At 46.5% G+C, this 19038-nt stretch overlaps 1 protein-coding gene across 4 annotated transcripts in view; it reads right to left on the reverse strand.

Moving 5' to 3' along the window:
* The window catches only part of INSR (insulin receptor), a 148690-nt gene that overhangs the window by 19752 nt on the left and 109900 nt on the right, over positions 1 to 19038 (reverse strand). For 2 of the 4 annotated variants that reach the window (XM_018051135.1, XM_018051134.1), the window contains exons 10-14: positions 18819 to 19020; positions 16840 to 16875; positions 10334 to 10608; positions 9279 to 9418; positions 1939 to 2098 (exon numbers count right to left, since the gene is read on the reverse strand). In XM_018051135.1, the coding sequence (XP_017906624.1) occupies positions 1939 to 2098; positions 9279 to 9418; positions 10334 to 10608; positions 16840 to 16875; positions 18819 to 19020 (813 nt within the window). The remainder of the gene's footprint in view (positions 1 to 1938; positions 2099 to 9278; positions 9419 to 10333; positions 10609 to 16839; positions 16876 to 18818; positions 19021 to 19038) is intronic. The other 2 variants (XM_018051136.1, XM_018051137.1) reach the window with 1 other exon arrangement.

Consider the following 19038-nt stretch of genomic DNA (forward strand, 5'->3'; position numbering starts at 1 on the left):
AAAGGATTGTGGTTTAGGACTCACCCATCACGAAAAATAACACCCATGTGTCTGCACTCTTGGACAACACTGTGTGTAATTAAATAACAGAAACAAGCAAAACACTTGCCAATTTGATAAGTTAAAAATTCTGTTTCATTTTGATCTGCTTTTTTTTTTTTTTTCCCTTTCGGTGTGGTTTTGAGTGAAGTTGGTCATTTTTTTCCCTTATGTTTTCTATTTTTCTATTTCTTTTAGAATTGGCTATTTATATCCCTTGCTTATTTTTGTGTGAGGACATATATCTTTTACTCATAGGAGACATAGATACATACTCATTTTGTATTAAAGATATGAACTCTTTGTCAATGAGGTCACAAATATTTCCCCCATTTTGATAATTTCTTTTGAATTCTGTTCATGGTTTCCCTCTAAATCCTTGAAAAATCTGTGTTAGCAATGTCTTTGTTATTGATGAAGCCCTTGGAACATACCTGAGTTTATGCTAAGAGATAAGATAGTTCGAGATGGGGGCTGGTCACTGGAAGACCATGCGTGTGATTAGAGGGCTTGGACTTTCAGCCTGGCCTCCAGACAGGGGAGGGGGTTTGGAGATGGAGTTCAGTCACGTGGTTAATAACTTGATCAATCTCACCGATCTAATGAAACCCCCAAAACAACTCTGTTCACCAAGGCTCAGAGAAGTTTCCTGGCTGGTGGGCACACTGATATGCAAGGATGGTGCTGTGATGTGTCCTGATTCCATGAAGAGAAGACACAGGAGCCATGTCTTCCAGTCCCCTCTTGGCCCCCGCCCTGTGTGGCTCTTTATCTGAGTGGTCCTGACTTACATCTTTTATAACAAAGCCCACTGTCCCACGGCATTTTCCTGAGTTCTATGAGCCATTAGGTTGTTGTTCGGTCATTAGTCCTGTCTGACTCTTTACGACCCCATGGACTGCCAGGCTTCCTTGTCCTTCACTGTCTCCTGGAGTTTGCTGAAACTCATGCCCATTGAGTTGATGATGCCATCCAATCATCTCATCCTCTGTTGTCTCCTTCTACTCCTGCTCTCAATCTTTCCCAAAATCAGAGTCTTCTCTAGCAAGTAACTAAATCTGAGGAGGTTGTGATAACCCCCAGATTTGTAGCCAACCAGTCAGAAGTGCAGGTGGCCTGGAGAACCCTCAAGCTTGCATCTGGCATCTGAGGTGAGGGTAGTTTTGGTGGGAACCATGCTCTTTAACTTGACCAGAACCAGCCCAGCAAGAATCCCTTTCCACTTTCCACAGTCTCACCAAGCCTGGTAGATGAAAATCCAGCCAACTAAGCAGAAGCTCTATCTGCCCCCCTCCCACCCAAGTTTCCACTCCTCCTGGTCTAGAACTGCCCCTCCTTCTAAGCGTCTGGGTTCCTACACCCACTGGTCTGTCCCCTCTTACACATTCTTCCAGGTTTCAGCCAAGATGTCCCCGCCTCCAGGAAGCACTCCCTGACCAGCTCAGCTCTCCCCATCTCTCCCTATTCTACTATCCACAGTGTGTCCAGCTCGCTCAATGGCAGCCCTTCCTGCCAGCACGCCCAAGGCTGAGTAGATAAGCTCCCACATACTCCCTTGGAGGACATGGCCCATCTGAAGACAAAGATGGAGACCCCAATAACAGGAGCTAATGTGCTTATCACACGTGCCCCGTGCCAGCCACTTGACATTCATGTCACTGAAGCCTCCCTTCACCTCCAGTGGGGTCCTAGTATTATACCCATAGTCAGATGAGAAAGCATGGGCTTAAAGAGGGCAAGCATCTTGCCCTGGTCACACAGCAGCAGCTGGTGGACCCCGAGGTCAAGTCAGAGGCAGTACCCACAGCCTCCAGGCTTCCCCAAGCATCCTCTGAAACGCCCTGCTAGGCCCAGCACCAAGTACAGACTCTACCGGTCGAAGGGGCCATGCAGACTTACAATAGTCTGTCACATAGAAGTAGGTGGCTTCCGTCCAAGACCCATTGCCTGCCAGGGAGGTGGCCCGAACTCGCACACTGTAATTCCCAGGCAGCAGCCCGCGCAGCCGGCAGCCGCGCTCCAGAGCATAATGCCGGCGGGAGACGCAGAGGTGCAGCTCCTGAAAGACAAAGATCCCACTCAGAAATAACATGGAGGGAGTGAGGCATAAACACTGCAACATGTGAGCGACTTTGAGCCTCGTAGAATTCCCGAACCGTAGCTCTATGGATAAGGCATAGACAGAGAGGTTATCGGGGAGAAGGCAATGGCAACCCGCTCCAGTACTCTTGCCTGGAAAATCCCATGGACGGAGGAGCCTGGTAGGCTGCAGTCCACGGGATGGCTAAGAGTCAGGCACGACTGAGCGACTTCACTTTCACTTTTCACTTTCATGCATTGGAGAAGGAAATGGCAACCCACTCCAGTATTCTTGCCTGGAGAATCCCAGGGACAGAGGAGCCTAATGGGCTGCTGTCTGCTGCACAGAGTCAGACACTGTGCAGCGACTTAGCAGCAGCAGCAGCAGAGAGGTTATCGGGCTTCCCTGGTGGCTCTGAGGGTAAAGAATCCACTTGCAATGCAAGGGACCCAGCTTCGACCCCTGGATCAGGAAGATCCCCTGGAGAAGGGAATGGCAACCCACTCCAGTATTCTTGCCTGGAGAATCCCAGGGACAGAGGAGCCTGGTGGGCTACAGTCCAAGGGGTTGCAAAGAGTTGGACATGACTGAGTGACTTTCACGTTTTCACTTTCAGAGAAGTTATTGTTGTTGATAATAGCCAATATTCCAAAACCATAGCCAAGCATATGGCTTAGATCATGGCACTTAACCCTTACAATGTCATGCTTAGCTTAGTTAGAAACAAGGAAAGTGAGGCTTAGAGCAGAGGTCAGTGAACTTTGACTGTAAAGGGCCAGAGAGTAAATTATTTTTAGCTCCAAGGGGGCCAGGTGGTCACTGTGATCAATTCAATATCAACCTTCAATAGCTCAAAAGCAGTCAGAACCAGATCCTGAATCTCTAATATCCATAGACAAACAGGTGTGGCTGTGTGCCCACAAGATTCGGTAGATGCTGAAAGCTGAACCTCGCAGAAATGTACACACGTGAGATACTAGGGCTTCCCTGGTGGCTCAAACAGTAAAGAATCTGCCTGCAATGCAGGAGACCCAGGTTCAATCCCCAGGTCAGGAAGATCCCCTGGAGAAGGGAATGGCAACCCACTCCAGTATTCTTGCCTGGAGAAACCCATGGACAGAGGAGCCTGGCAGGCTACAGTCTATGGGGTCACAAAGAGTCTGACACAAATGAGCAACTAACACACACACACATACACATACATGAGCTACTATTTTTCTTTTGAATATTTTTCAGCTGTTTGAAGATGTAAAAGTGATTCTTAGTTCACGAGCTGTACAAAAACAGGCATTGCATAAGTAGTTTGTCTTCTGCTGCTGGGGGAGTTGAAATTACTTGTCCCAGATCCCATAGCTGGTCATTGGCAGGGCAGCCCTTGAACCCAGAACTGTCTGGCTCCAAAACCACCAACTGTCTGGCTGCCTTGAAACCCCCACGGAGTATTTTCACCAGGACTCCAGGAGGGCAGGAAAGAAGGAACTCAGATCTCCTAAATCACCTAAGAACCAAACAGATACATGGACTTAATGTCTTAAGGACAAATTTCAAAACAGCCTCCTTCTCACAATGTAGCCTTTTGATTTACTTATTAAAAGAGTTTGTGTGTGTGTGTGGTGTGTGTGTGTGTGTGTGTGTATGCACGCGCATGCATACATTCAGTCATCTCCAACTCTTTGTGACCCCATGGACTGTAGCCCGTCAGGCTCGTCTCTGCATGGGATTTCCCAGGCAAAAATACTGGAGTGAGTTGCCAATTCCTTCTCCAGGGGATCTAAAAGAGTTGGCATCTACTTAAATGTCTGGAAAGAAGGGTAGAGATAAGTAAGTATACACACCCCAGCAATAAACATGTAAAAAGAAAGAAACCCAGGGCTTATTAGGAGAAGGATAAGGCTCACTGGGAGATATGATCATGAAACCTGTAAGCGTCGGCCAGTTTTAAAACTTTCCAAAACAGCTCCAAGTTCATAGTGCATGCAGGGAACTGGACTGGAAAATTTCAGGAGGGAGTGGGAGGAGGGAGAGAAACATAAAAACTCCTGTGCTTATCATGTGATAATAACAGCAAGAAAACAGATCAGGCTAGTGGTAGGAGTGGGGAAGTCTAGTCCAAAGGTTCTTCCAAGTCGAATGAGTCACCAAGTGGAAAGGGACAAATAAGCAAATATAGAAACCAAAGGGAGCTGCTATCCGAGGGGAAAGGGAAAATATAGCCTCCAGGGCTGGTCGGGTACCTCGAGGGGTGAGGACAGAGAAGGGAGCCTGATGGAAGGAACTAGAGACACCAAAAAAAGCAAAAAAACACCAAGAAGCAAGTCTGATGAAGAGTGAAGAAGCCAATTACAGAAAGGTTTGTGCAAACAAGGGGGGAAAAATGGCTCAAAACTGCAAAAACATGCTGAGGCAAAGATGTTAAGTGTACAGAAACTGAAAATCGATGCTCTTTCCACTGAGATGGTTCCTGGGTCCAGGGTGTCCCAGGATGGGAGGGGAATTGGTGAGGGGAGAAATGACTGATGCAAAGTTCAAGAAGAGGCAGAATCAAAAACAATGGTGATTTTGGCTGTTCAACTAGCAAATAAGAGGGGAAAAGATGACCTCCCACCAAATGCTGGACAGAATTTTGTAAACCTGGCAAAATTACATCCCAACAGTACGACTGGTGTAAAAAACTTTTTTTAAACTTTACTTTTTACTTTATCAAGGGTTTCCCAGGTGGTACAGTGGTAAAGAACCTGCCTGCCAATACAAGAGTTGCCAGAGTCATGGGTTCAATCCCTGGGTGGGGAAGATTCCCTGTAAGAGGAAATGGCAATCCACTGCAGTATTCTTGCCTGAAAAATCCCATAGACAGAGGAGCCTGGTGGGCTACAGTCCACAGGGTCGCAAAGTCAGACACAACTGAGCAACTGAGCATCCACACACATTCAAAGCAATGCTAGACAACTAAAGAAAATGGAAATAAGAGACCAGTTTTGTTCATGAAGAGTTTTTTTTTTTTTCTTTTAAGGTATTACAACCTCTCACTCCTAACTTTCTCTCCAACTCCCTGTTCCCCTAAAGAGCAAATAGGGCTGGTCTGCCTGGGATCAGGGTCAGGCAGAGATTTTGGTGGGGATTGGTGGTAGGGATTCCTACTGTGATCCTTGGGTTCCAGAAATGAGAGAGGCAGGCCAGCAACGGTGGCTGGGAGAAGTTAGGCTTGGATCCAGTGCCAATAGGGTAACCCATGTTATATTGGGATACAAGAATTTAGTGTTCAAGCCTGAGAAGTGAAGTGAAAGTCACTCAGTTGTGTCCAACTCTTCGAGACCCCATGGACTATAGAGTCCATGGAATTCTCCAGGTCACAATACTGGAGTGGGTAGCCATTCTCTTCTCCAGGGAATCTTCCCAACCCAGGGATGGAACCCAGGTGTCCCACATTGCAGGCAGATTCTTTATCACTGAGCCACCAGGGAAGCCCCACTGGTGACCTTTGGGTTCCAGAAATGAGAGAGGCAGGCCAGCAACGGTGGCTGGGAGAAGGGCTGGATCCAGTGCCAACAGGGTAATACCTGTCCCAGTTTACCATGTTATATTGGGGTGCGGGACTTTAGTGTTCAAACCTGGGAAATTCCAGGCAAATGAGGCCATAGTAGCAGAGACCTGTCTCCATAGAGACAGAAAGCAGATTAGTGATTGCCAAGGGCTGGAGACATTACTTTGCCAACAAAGGTCCGTCTAGTCAAGGCTATGGTTTTTCCTGTGGTCATGTATGGATGTGAGAGTTGGACTGTGAAGAAGGCTGAGCGCCAAAGAATTGATGCTTTTGAACTGTGGTGTTGGAGAAGACTCTTGAGAGTCCCTTGGACTGCAAGGAGATCCAACCAGTCCATTCTAGAGGAGATCAGCCCTGGGTGATCTTTGGAAGGAATGATGCTGAAGCTGAAACTCCAGTACTTTGGCCACCTCATGCGAAGAGTTGACTCATTGGAAAAGACTATGATGCTGGGAGGGATTGGGGACATGAGGAGAAGGGGACGACCAAGGATGAGATGGCTGGATGGCATCACCGACTTGATGGACGTGAGTCTGAGTGAACTCCGGGAGTTGGTGATGGACAGGGAGGCCTGGCGTGCTGCGATTCATGGGGTCGCGAAGAGTCGGATACGACTGAGCAACTGAACTGATCTGAACTGAAAGGCTGGAGGGAAAGGAAGTAGGAAAGATTGGGGGTTTAACGGCTGGAGGTGGAGGTAGGCTTTCTTTGAGAAGTGATGCAAATGTTCTGGAATTGTGGTGATAGTAGCACAACTCCGTAACTATATTACAAATCACTGCATTGTACTAATACGTGTTCAGTTCAGTTCAGTTCAGTCGCTCAGTTGTGTCCAACTCTTTGCAACCCCATGGACTGCAGCACACCAGGCCTCCCTGTCCATAACCAACTCCCAGAGTTCACTCAAACTCACGTCCACTGAGTCGGTGGTGCCATCCAACCATCTCATCCCTGTCGTCCCTTCTCCTCCCACCTTCAATCTTTCCCAGCTTCAGGGTCTTTTCAAATGAGTCAGCTCTCCGCATTATTATGTGTTAAGTGGTTGCATTTTACCATGTGTGAAGGTATCTCAATTAAGCTGTTATTTAAAAACCCTTATGCCTAAGCCAATCAGCACACAGCACTGTCCTGGTCATATGACTGGGTGTCATGTGACCTCAGCCTGGCTGGAAATGATGGGACACAGACTCTCTTCTTCCAGGCTTGGTGCTGAGAGAATATGAGGGTTGGAACCTCTAAAATCACAGGACAGCCAGGAGCTACTGGGCTCACTGCAAGGACCCTTGAGACACAAAAGATCCAAAGGAATCTGGATCCAGCTGTGCCTGAACTCCATCAGCTGGTTATGGAAGCTAATAAACTTCCTTTTTGTCATAAGTTACTTTCGTGGCTGCTGGTGGAAGATGAAGAGTAGCCGCTTAGAGAATCTAAAATCCAGAGCTGGAAATTTCAGACTCTTCGTTATACTGGACCATGATCACCCCCAACATAAAAACTTTAAAAGGCTGTATATCCACCAGTTTTATGTATGCACCATCTTCTGTGTATCCATTCTCCAATGGGTGGTCATCTAGCGGCTTGTACTTTTTGTTAGTGATGAAATTCTTATGCATAAAGCTTTGCTACCAACCCAAATCTGAACTATTTCATTAGAACAAATGGGATTAATGTATATGGGATGAGATATTAAATCACCTGTGCACTAGTGGCTCCCTGTGAACCGTGCCTCTCTTTACACACCCCCGAAGGCTCCTCTCCCACACTGATTCTGGGCTCGGCCACTAGGCTCACGCTGGTGCATATTTTTCCTTGACAACTGTTTCTCTTGACAACTGTCTGCAGGACATATAAAAACAGGCCAGGGGCCAGTTTGGCCCATAGATCATAGTTTGCTGATTTCAGTTCTAAATCATCATCAAAGCTGAATATCTGAGCATCCAGAGATGTGGTCCCAGGAGGGATCAACAGATGGAGGTCCATTTGTCATCTCTGGCTTGGGGAAACCGAGCTGTGCCCACCAACCTCTGTTGCATGCATGCTAAGTCAGTTGTGTCTGACTCTGCGACCCCATGAACTATAGCCCACCAGGCTCCTTTACCCATGGGATTCTCCAGGCAAGAAATCTGGAGTGGGTTGCCATGCCTTCCTCCAGGGGATCTCCCTGACCCAGGGATCTAACCCACATCTCCTGCAGCTCCTACATTGCAGGCAGATTCTTTACCGCTGAGCCACTGGGGAAGCCAACAACCTCTGTTAGGGGTTGGCAAACTAGAGCCCACAGGCTGAATCTGGTCCACTGCTTGATATTGTAAATAAAGTTTTATTGGCAAATGGCGATGCCCATTCATTTTCATTCTGTGGCTGCTTCGAAGTCTATTCGGCTCCCTAAATTTCCATTCTCTCAGCCGTAAAGGGAGACACTCACCAGCAGACTCTACTTTGTAGGGTCACCGTGAGGTATAAACGGATCACTGCAAAGGGCTCAATTGATGGCAGGGTACACCCTCTGGGTCAGCTCAGGGAGGTGACCTGACATCTGTCTGAAGTCATCCAGTAAATGGGAGAAGTGGCCCCAATCAATCCAGGCCTCAGCAGTGCCTTTCTGGGCTGTGTGCGTGCTCAGTCGCTCAGTCATGTCTGGCTCTTTGCAACCCCATGGACTGTAGCCTGCCAGACTGCTCTGTCCATGGGATTCTCCAGGCAAGAATCCCAGAGTGGACTACCATGTCCTCCTCCGGGGAAGCCTTCCAGACCCAGGGATCAAGCCTGCATCTCCTGTGTCTTCTACATCGGCAGGAAGATTCTTTACCACGGAGCCACAAGGCAGAAAACAAGCCATACAACAAGCCATATCAGAGGATAGAGACTTGCCCCACAGTGGTTACTAGCTTAGAACGGGGGCCAGCAAAGCCAGCCTGCTTGGTGCCTGTTTTTGCAAATAAAGTTTTCATGGCACACAACCATACCTCTTCATTTACGTATTATCTACATGTGGCTTTCACAACGCAAAGGCAGAATTGAGTAGCTGCAGACACCATCTGACCACAAAGCCAAACATGTTTTGGATCTGGACCCTTACAGAAAGAATTGCCAACCCCGGGATTACAACATCAGATAGCCCTGGGTTCAAATCCTGATTCTATTCTTATAAACCTTGGACGCAATTTAAATTCTGGATGCCTCAGTCAGTACCAAGCTCATTGGATTTTCAGAGGATTTATTGTACTTCATTGATCCCAAGAGACATATTATTTCTACATTTGACATTTCTGAAATCTGAATGCATCTTACAGTTAGAATGGGCAGCACCTTTTTCTTTCTGAGCAGTCTGTGAGAATAACAGGGCTTCTTATCACATGTTAGATGTGGTAAAACTGGATAAATGAGATATCATGTACAAAGCATTTAGCATGCATTTAGCATTTGCCAGTCCTGGGGAGAGTTTAGCTACAATAAGATGCTGGACCTGATCTATCTCCCTGGAAAGTCATATATCAAGGCTTTGAGCCTTCATGACAAAGTATCTAATGAGAGAAGTACAGGAGCCAGAATTCACGAAAAGGAAGGAGGTTCCAATAACAGCCTTGAAGGCACGTCCCCAGGCATCAGGGATCTTACCTCCTCGCCGTATCGTCGGTAACTCACTTCATACAGCACAATCAGACCGTTGGGTTCCTTGGGCTCCTGCCACATCAAGTGAACGACGTTGTTCTCGAAGATTTCATGGGTCACGGGGCCGACAATATCATCTGCCTTGGCTGTAAGGAGCAGTGATTAGTGCTGGGGACTCGAGCCCTGGATCAAACCCCACCTCCACCACTGAGCAGCTGAGCGACCTTAAATTGGTTGTGTAACTGTGTTCCATTTCCCTTATTGGAGACTGGACATTCTCATGGATTTCTTTACATATTTGTTTCTGTCTATCCATCTATCTATCTATTTATGTATCTATTGATCTATCATACATACTGTTGGTTAGGTTTCTCTGGAGAACCCTAATATACTATATATATATATATATATATATATATACACACACACTCACTATATGTTTGTATTTCTTAATTTCACTTTATTTTTCTTATGACTCACATACAGAAAAAGAGTCAGACACAGCTTAGCAACTAAACAACAACTAGAAAGATGATTACAGTTAACAGTGTATGTGGGTGACTCTTTTGCGACCCCATGAGCTGTAGCCCACCAGGCTCCTCTGTCCATGGAATTCTCCAGGCAAGAATACTGGAGTGGGTTGCCAGTCCCTTCTTCAGGGGATCTTCCCAACCCAGGGATCAAACCCAGGTCTCCTGAACTGCAAGCAGATTCTTTACTGTCTGAGCCACCAGGGAAGCACAAAGTTAATAACGCTGTGTTTTATACTTGAAAGCTGCTAAGAGAGTAGATCCGAAATTTTCTCACCACAAACAAGAAGTGGTAATTTTGTGCCCTGATGGAAATGTTAGCTAATGCTATTGTGATAAAGATTTTGCAACGTATAATGGAGCGAACTAACACATTGTACACCTGAAATTTACAAAATGTATTATGTCCACTGCATCTCAGGGGAAAATGAAACATGATGAAGGCAAATAAAGTCTCACGTATGCTGCCTGGAGAGTGGAGAGCTTGCTTGGTTAGCCTGTGTCCCTTGGCTGTGCGATGAGTCAACCTACCTTCAGGCATGGTCCTGGCGCTGACATAGGCAGCCACGCTACACCTCTCCTCGGGGGAATCTTGGTTGCAAGCCTGAAGCTCGATGCGATACCCAGTAAAGTGACGCAGGCCGGAGATGACCAGCGACTCCTTGTTCACCACTTTCTCGAAGGGTCTGTGCTCCTCTGAGCTCGTGGGTGTGCTGGTGGAGGAGCTATTGGGGAACCCCAGAACAGTGGGCACGGCTGCTGTCACATTCCCCACGTCACCAAGGGCTCTGCGTTTCCTCGAAGGCCTGTCATGACAGGAGGACACACCTGGTCATACAATCACCATCTTTGAGAAAATGCTACTGGAGAATAAAAGGTTTAAAACCAAAGACTGAGATGCAGTGAGATTCAAGGGGAGGAGCGTGTAGATTACAATGTAAATTTCCAGGAATTATAACCCAGAGTTGCTTTTAAAGAAGATGCTCTCCTAGGCATCACGTCAGGCAAGCCCACCCCAAGAGAGGAGTGGGGAGGCTCTGGGACCACCCATAGTAGACACACCAATATTCCCCTCAACATGCTTAATTTCAGATTTTCATTTTGCAGATGAATAGTCCAGCCAGAATCAGTGTCAAAAATGAGATGCCAAAAGTGTGTAAGAGTCTAGCCCTGCCAAATGATTCAAGCTACTTGACACCATCACCAGTTTAACCAGGAGAAATACATCTTCTTATTCTTAGGACCCTTTAGGACAATGGCATAATCTAAGTGATTAAACTTCAATCCTTGGTTAAAAACATATCTCAACACTCAGGTTACTAAGGGTAACTCCCAAAATTGTCTATGAGGTCGGCACATTTTCTCCCCTTTAAAAGATATACGAAGAAAAATGTTAATAGCCTAAAAAATTTTAAATCCAAAAAGAAAGGTATAAAGAAAATTTGAATTCCTTAGCATTCCACTGACTGCTATGTCCGTTGGGCAATTATTTTTTCTGTGAATGTTAACATATGGGTATAATGGGGGAATCAAGCTAGTTCTATAATCCGCTTGGCTCACTTGTATTAGAAGCAATCTCAAATATTTTCCTGAAAACATAATGTCTCAAATAGGATGGAATTTACTTTTTTTTTTCTTCTTCTTCAACTTGAAGATATTCCCTCCTTGTTATGAAAGTGCCACATGCTCATTGCAGAAAACTTGGAAACCTGTAGAATATTCCATTTAATGTAAGAACCATAATTTACTTAGTCATCCTCCAATTTTTAAAATATAAGCATATTCCCAATTTTTTTGCTATTATAAATATTACTGTGATCATTGTCCAAGTGTCTCATTAGTTCCTAAAAGTAGGTTCTAAGAAATTATTAGATTATGCCTCTTCATACCTATGGCTAAATTGCTACCCTCCAGACCCTTTAAACTGACTTGTGGTCACACCCATAAAGGGGATTCCCAGGTGGCAATAGTGGTAAAAAAAAAAAAAACAACAAAAAAAAACCTGCCTGACAATGCAGGAGATGAGATGCAGGTTCGATCCCTGAGTCAGGAAGATCCCTCAGAGGAGGGCATGGCAACCGATCCCAGTATTCTTGCCTGGAGAATCCCATGGACAGAGGGGATTGGCAGGCTACAGTCCATAGGATCCCAAAGAGTTAGACACGACTGAAGCAGCTTAGCACACAGATATATCTGCTGCCTATTTGTTTATTTATATTGTACCTACTTTCTGAAACTCTCATTCTAAGAGTTTCGGGGTTGATTTTCTCAGGTTTTCAAGGAATACTCTTCGATAAAGGGTCAGTAAACTTGTCACATAAATGCTAGATAGTAAATATTTTGGGTTTTGCCAGACGTGTGTTTTTTTGTCACAGCTGTTCAACTTGCAATGGCTTTCAAGCCATGGCAGCTTGAAAACAGCCAGAGACACGATGTACACAAGTGGGCGTGGCTATATTCCAATAAAACTTGTTGACAAAAACAGGCAGTCTGTCTACTCTTGAATCAGAATACCTGAAAATGTCAATGCTTTTGTTTCCCACTGGAGAAGGAAATGGCAACCCACCTCAGTACTCTTGCCTGGAGAATCCCATGGATGGAGGAGCCTGGTGGGCTACGGTCCACGGGGTTGCAAAGAGTCAGACATGACTGAGCGGCTTCACTTTCACTTTGTTTCCCACAGTACATTCCTTACAATCGATTCCAATTCTCATTTCTGCGTTACTGCGTTGGCTGCTGCTGCTGCTAAGTCGCTTCAGTTGTGTCCGACTCTGTGACCCCATAGACGGCGGCCCACCAGGCTCCCCTGTCCCTGGGATTCTCCAGGCAAGAACACTGGAGTGGGTTGCCGTTTCCTTCTCCAATGCAGGAAAGTGAAAAGTGAAAGTGAAGTCGCTCAGTCGTGTCCCACTCTTAGCGACGCCATGGACTACAGCCCACCAGGCTCCTCCACCCATGGGATTTTCCAGGCAAAAGTACTGGAGTGGGTTGCCACTGCCTTCTAGATACTCGGAGAATTGTTAATTAGTTATGATGAGATTAGCTTCCTTCCAAAGTAAACAGGAATAGTTTTAAGAAAAATGTTACTTTGGATGTTGGTTTCATCTAAATAATATTTATCTTGTTGCAGAAGTTTTCTAGGCCTAGCTTTATAAAAGGCCTCTCCCCCAACCGCCTTTCTTTAAGTCCAGTCCAGTTCGGTCACTCAGTCATGTCTGGCTCTTTGAGACCCCATGGACTGCAGCACGCCAGGCTTTCCCGTCCATCACCAACGCCTGGAGCTTACTCAAACTCAATGGTCAGTGATACCATCCAACCATCTCATCCTCTGTAGTCCCCTTCTCCTCCTGCCCTCAATCTTTCCCAGCATCAGAGGGAAAAGATCCAATGAGTCTACTCTTTGCAACAGGTGGCCAAAGTACTGGAGCTTCAGCTTTAGCATCAGTGCTTCCAATGAATAGCCAAGGTTGACTTCCTTTAGAATGGCCTGGTTGGATCTCCTTGCAGTCCAAGGGACTCTCAAGAGTCTTCTCCAACACCACAGTTCAAAGGTATCAATTCTTCAGTGCTAAGCTTTCTTTATAGTCCAACTCTCACACCCATGAATGACTACTGGAAAAACCATAGCTTTGACTAGACGGACCTTTGTGGGCAAAGTAATGTCTCTGCTTTTGAATATGCTATCTAGGTTGGTCATAGCTTTTCTTTCAAGGAGCAAGCATCTTTTAATTTCATGACTGCAGTCACCATTGGCAGTGATTTTGGAGCCCCCAAAAATAAAGTCTCTCACTGTTTCCATTGTTTCCCCATCTATTTGCCATGAAGTGATGGGATCAGATGCCATTATCTTCGTTTTCTGAATGTTGAGTTTTAAGCCAACTTTTTCACTCTCCTCTTTCACTTTCATCAAGAGGCTCTTTAGTTCTTCCTCACTTTCTGCCATAAGGGTGGTGTCATCTGCATATCTGAGGTTATTGGTATTTCTCCCGGCAATCTTGATTCCAGCTTCTTTAGGTCAGTAATTTAAAGAATCTTAGTTCCCCAGCCAGGGATTGAAGCCACATCACCTGCAGCGGAAGCACAGGATCGTAACCACTGGACCCCCAGGGAAACTCCTCCCCATAATTTCTAATAAATGTTATTTAATGAGATTATTATGACTTTCCTTATTGAATCTCTTGATGAATTAGAGTCTACTATCAGACACATGATCTTGAACCATCCTTGAACTTATGAGATTGATGGTATTGCCAGCACAGTGCTTTGTTTAGGACATTTAGATCTAAAATCCCATATTAGTTGGTCCTGGGGTTTTCTTTCAATGTAGAATCTTCATCAGGTTCTGCTAAGAGATGTTGTTTTACAAAATGAATTGGGAAGGTTTCCATATATTTCTATGCTCTGAAAAAGTTTCTGAAAATAGTTTCTTTTTGAGAGTGTGAAAGAACGCATCCATAAAACTCTCCAAACCTGGGGCCTTTTTGTGAAGAGATTCACTGACACTTTTTTTTCCAGTCTTTTCCCAAGGTCATTAGGATAGTTAATCTTTCTGCTGCTTCCTGAATTAGCTTAGACAAGTTAAAATTTTCACCTCTCTGAAAGTTTCAAATTGAAGAGCTCATGGTTATCCAGAGAATTTACCACAAATTTAGTGATATTAATTTTCCCTCCCTCCCTAACACATGATATTTTACATTTTATAGTTTTTTCTTAATTTACAAAAAATCATTTAAGTCTACTGATTTACAACAAAGTCCAGGTTTGGCAGTCTTCTACGAGTGAAGGGATGTGGCGGTCATGTCCCTGATATTTTCCAAGTGGATCTTTGTTTTTTTTGGCTGCACCATGCAGCATGCATGGGATCCTAGCTCCGAGATCAGGGATTAAACCCAGGTCTCCCTGCATTGGAAGCATGGAATCTTAACCACTAGACCACCAAGGGAGTCCCTCCACATGGATTTTAATGAAAATTTCCATTTCAACTTCCACCCAATAGAAGTCTAAGTGATCCGCTTTTAATCACCAGGAAGTAGAGTTTTCTGTTCGAGCTCTTGAAGTTTCCCTTTAGTTTTTGTTGCACTGTCATCAGCAAAAACAAACGTTACTTTGAGGGTACTCACTAAGATTTTCTTTGTGGTCCTTTTGTCTGAAAAGACCATTGACTTTCCTGAATGGAAACCAAAGCTAGTAAGCCAAAGATACACCCATGCTAGCAAGATTCAAAACATTTCTATACAAGCACAGACGAGCCTTCCAGAAACGATGGAGACCCCAGGGTCTCACGAATAACTACTGAAAATTGATTATCTAATCAAAAAGAAACATAAATGGCCTCTAACAGGCCAAATATGCATACACCAAAAGGATTATATCCAATAGGACAAGACCACCACGTGGTTCCAGAAGATCCCCATGATTGGATCAAGGTCTCACATTTCTAGATCTTTGTGTGTGGGTGTGTGTGGGTGTGTGCCTTGAACGCTCAGGCGTGTCTGATTCTTCAGACCCGTTGGAATTCTAGCCCTCCAGGCTCCAGTCTGTGGGATTTTCCAGGCAAGAATACCAGAGTGGGTTGCTATTTCCTCCTGCAGGGGATCTTCCTCTCCCAGGAATGGAACCCTCACCTCCTGTCTCCCGCATTGCGGGTGGATTCTTTAGCTGCTGAGCCATTGTGCTACAGTCGTGTCTGACTCTTTGCAACTCCATCAACTGTGGCCTGCCAGGCTCCTCTGTCCACGGGATTTTCCAGGCAAGAATACTGGAGTGGGTTGCCATTTCTTGTGCCAAGGGATCTTCCCCACCCAGGGATCGAACCTGAGTCTCCTGCATCGCAGGCGGATTCTTTACCATCTGAGCCACCAGGGAAGCCCAGATCTTTCTTTACTACAGATTATATTCCAAATGGCCACTAGAGGGCAGACTGGGACCGAACATTCCTGAAAATAAATAAACCCTCCCTTGGAAGAATAAAGTCGTTCCTCGTAGCTCTCTTACCCTGCCTTTCCAGTCTCCCCTCCTGTTCTTCCCAGGAGTCCAGGATTTTTTCCACCGACTTCCCTTTCGCCACGTTCTCTCGGCCTGTCCTCTCCTCCAGGACACCCCCCCCATCCTTCAGTCCTTCTCTTTTTTTTTTAATCGAGGCGTACTGTAGTCACTCAGCTGTGTCTGATCCTTTGCAACTCCTTGAACTGTGGCCCAGCAGGCTCCTCGGTCCATGGGATTCTCCAGGCAAGAATACTGGAGTGGGTAGCCATTCCCTTTTCCAGGGGATCTTCCTATCTCAGGGATCGAGCCCAGGTCTCCCGCACTATGGGCAGATTCTTTACCGTCGGAGCTACCAGGGAAGCCCATAAATCCTGGAGTGGGTAGCCTATCCCTTCTCCAGCGGAATCTTCCCGACCCAGTAATCGAACCCGGGATCTTCTGCATTGCAGGCGGATTCTTTACCATCTGAGCCACCAGGGTTTCCTCTCAATGAAGCATAGTTGACTCTCTAAGACACACGTCAAAGGGGAGCATCCCTGACTGTCTTTGGCGGATGCAGGGACGCAGCACACCTGTGCTCAGGCCTGCCGCCATCCCGCACTAGTCACCCCAGATAAAAACGTTCCACTCCCGGATCAGCTTTCTCCACTACCTGCTGCTAAGTGGTTTCGACTGGCTGAGTGCCCAGCGCAGTTCTGCACAAACGGTAGGCTTGATAAATAAATGTGTCACGGCATGGAGGAAAAATGGGCAGCATCTTGGAAGCGCCCTAGGAAGTACACCCTCGAGTCTATGTTTTAGTAAGAGTGTGTTAGTTAAGATATTTCTACTTCCCCACAATCATGCCCAGGTTCCATTTCAGGGTGAAGGCGTTTAAAGTGTGAATTTGTGAAGCGCCCCCTTTCGGCAGAACAGCGCGATTCATGCATCAAACCACAGAAGGCCCCCGGGGATCTCAAAGGGGCTCAACATGCTTCCTGCCCCGCGGGCCCACTGGCCCTGCACTGTGCAGCCACCAGGGGCCACGCGGACGTCCCACAGGTGAGTCGTACCTAGCGTCCTCGGCAACAGGGCCTGAAGATGATTTTCTGTGAAAACAAAACCAGCCGCTTTGAGGACAGACAGAATTTCTTCAGACAGACCTCTTGCTTCTGACACTGTGCCAGCAGCCCAAGGGCGCTTGCCCCAGACCATGGGCCACTTGTTCCCATCACTTGAACCACATCTTCCCCAGCAGGTGTGTAGGACAGAGCTAGCAGTTGGGAGGAGGGAGTCAAGGAAACATCCCCGAGACCTGGTCATCTGGGGTTCCCATGAGATGTCAAACGTAACACTACTTTTTTCTTTGGGGTCATGCCATGGCTTCCCCTGTGGCTCAGTGCTAAAGAATCCATCTACAATGCAGGAGATGCAGGTTCGATCCCTGGGTGAGGAAGATCCCCTGGAGGAGGGCACGGCAACCCACTCCAGTACTCTAGCCTGGAGAATCCCCTGGACAGAAGAGCCTGCTGGGCTACAGTCCACGGGGTCGCAAAGGGTCGGACACGACTGAAGTGACCGCACACAAGCATGCGGCATGTGGGATCTTCCCTGACCAGGGACTGAACTCGTGTTCCCTGTATTGGGAGCGAAGAGTCTTAATCACTGGGCCACCAGGGAAGCCCAGGCTAGTTTTAAACCTTATGACTGACTGGGCCACTATCCTCAGGTCTGGTGGAGTTTTAATGGGTGAAACAATCACTGCCTCCACACCTGGCCTGTGCCATTTAGTGCCCTTTTGGACTCAGGGTCAGATAAGAATGTAAGAAAGAGAGAAGAAACGTTATATACGGACAGTTCTAATGAAGCCTCTAGCAGGAGCAATGCTAAGCCTCTGAAGAGACCCACTTTCAAACCTTGTTTTATCTCACTGCAACCTCTGGGGGCGGAAGGTTGATCCACTTTGGAAATGACCAGTTGTATCGGACACTTCTGGGCAGCCATCTGGTGAAGTCTGTTAGCGGGAAGGGTCAAGAGTGGAGAGGGTGGGGGCAACTGAAAGCTCCCAGCACATTTGCTTTGTAAACCTGGGCAGAGTTGGGGCGGGGGCAGGGGGGTGGGGCGGGGGGAAGGCTTTGGACCCATAAAAGGGAGTTGGCAAGTACTTCAGTGGGTTACCAGAAGAACTCAAGAACTTATTGAGATGCAGACAGTGCTACGGCCATCTAGTGGGTGGAGGCCTGGGATGCAGCTCAACATCCTACCCTGCACAGGATGGTCCCACCCCAGAGAATGAGCTGGCTCCAAATGTCAGCAGCACCAAGGCTGAGAATCCCTGTGAGACTCATGTAATCTCACAGCCATAAAATATATGAACCATTTTTCTCTCCATTCCTCAGATGGATAAACTGAGGCACCAAGAGAGGTAGAACAACCTGTGACCCACAGAAACTTGCCTTCTACCCAAGTGTCTCAGCTTGCAGGAAGGATAAAGAGGTATGAAAAAACCAAGAGTTTTTTCACTGCAGACCCTCTGTTTACTTCCCCTTCACTCACTAAAGGAAACATATTTAAATAGTGAGGTCTCTGGGGTTTTGACGAGGCCATGGAAAGTTCTGGAAGGATGAGAAGTTTCCTTAGATTAAAAAAAGGGAATGCACTGAGCTTGAGACTCAGCCATAAATCAAGCATTGGGCTGGGCATGCAGCTCTCTGTCATCTAATCTAATAATTGAATTTATTATCTATAATCAATCACTTAGGTAATAATCAATCATCGATAATCTAATGGAATTCATCAGAACTCAGACTGAGACCAGAGGTTGGGTTCATGAGACATCAGAGAGCAAAGGCTGAACTTTTTAAACACTCCTCCTTTTGAGTGGGGATGGGGGGCAGTTCCTCTTCCTGGTAAGGCACTTGTTATAATCTCAAAATCTGTTCCTGCATCCAGGGAAGTGGCTCAGCATGGACTCAGCCTATCCTCTGCGTCTGCCCGCATTTTGTCTTGTTCCCTAAAGACCTGAGACCCCAAGCCAATAACAAATCCCGACCTGGGGATGAAAACCACGTTGTGCAGGTAATCTTCAAATGTTTTCCTGAACGAGGACTCCTCCAGCTCCTTGAGGATCTGAGAGTCGGTCTTCGGGCAGGAGCAGCATTCGCCAGCAGACTCCTCATACTCACTCTGGTTGTGCTTCTGAGACCCCTCCGACTCGAATGGTGGAGACCAGGTCCGGGAGGGCAGCTTCAACCCTAGGGAAAGGCAGAGCA

Source organism: Capra hircus, chromosome 7, assembly GCF_001704415.2.
Source record: "Capra hircus breed San Clemente chromosome 7, ASM170441v1, whole genome shotgun sequence".
NCBI classification, from domain to species: Eukaryota; Metazoa; Chordata; class Mammalia; order Artiodactyla; family Bovidae; genus Capra; species Capra hircus.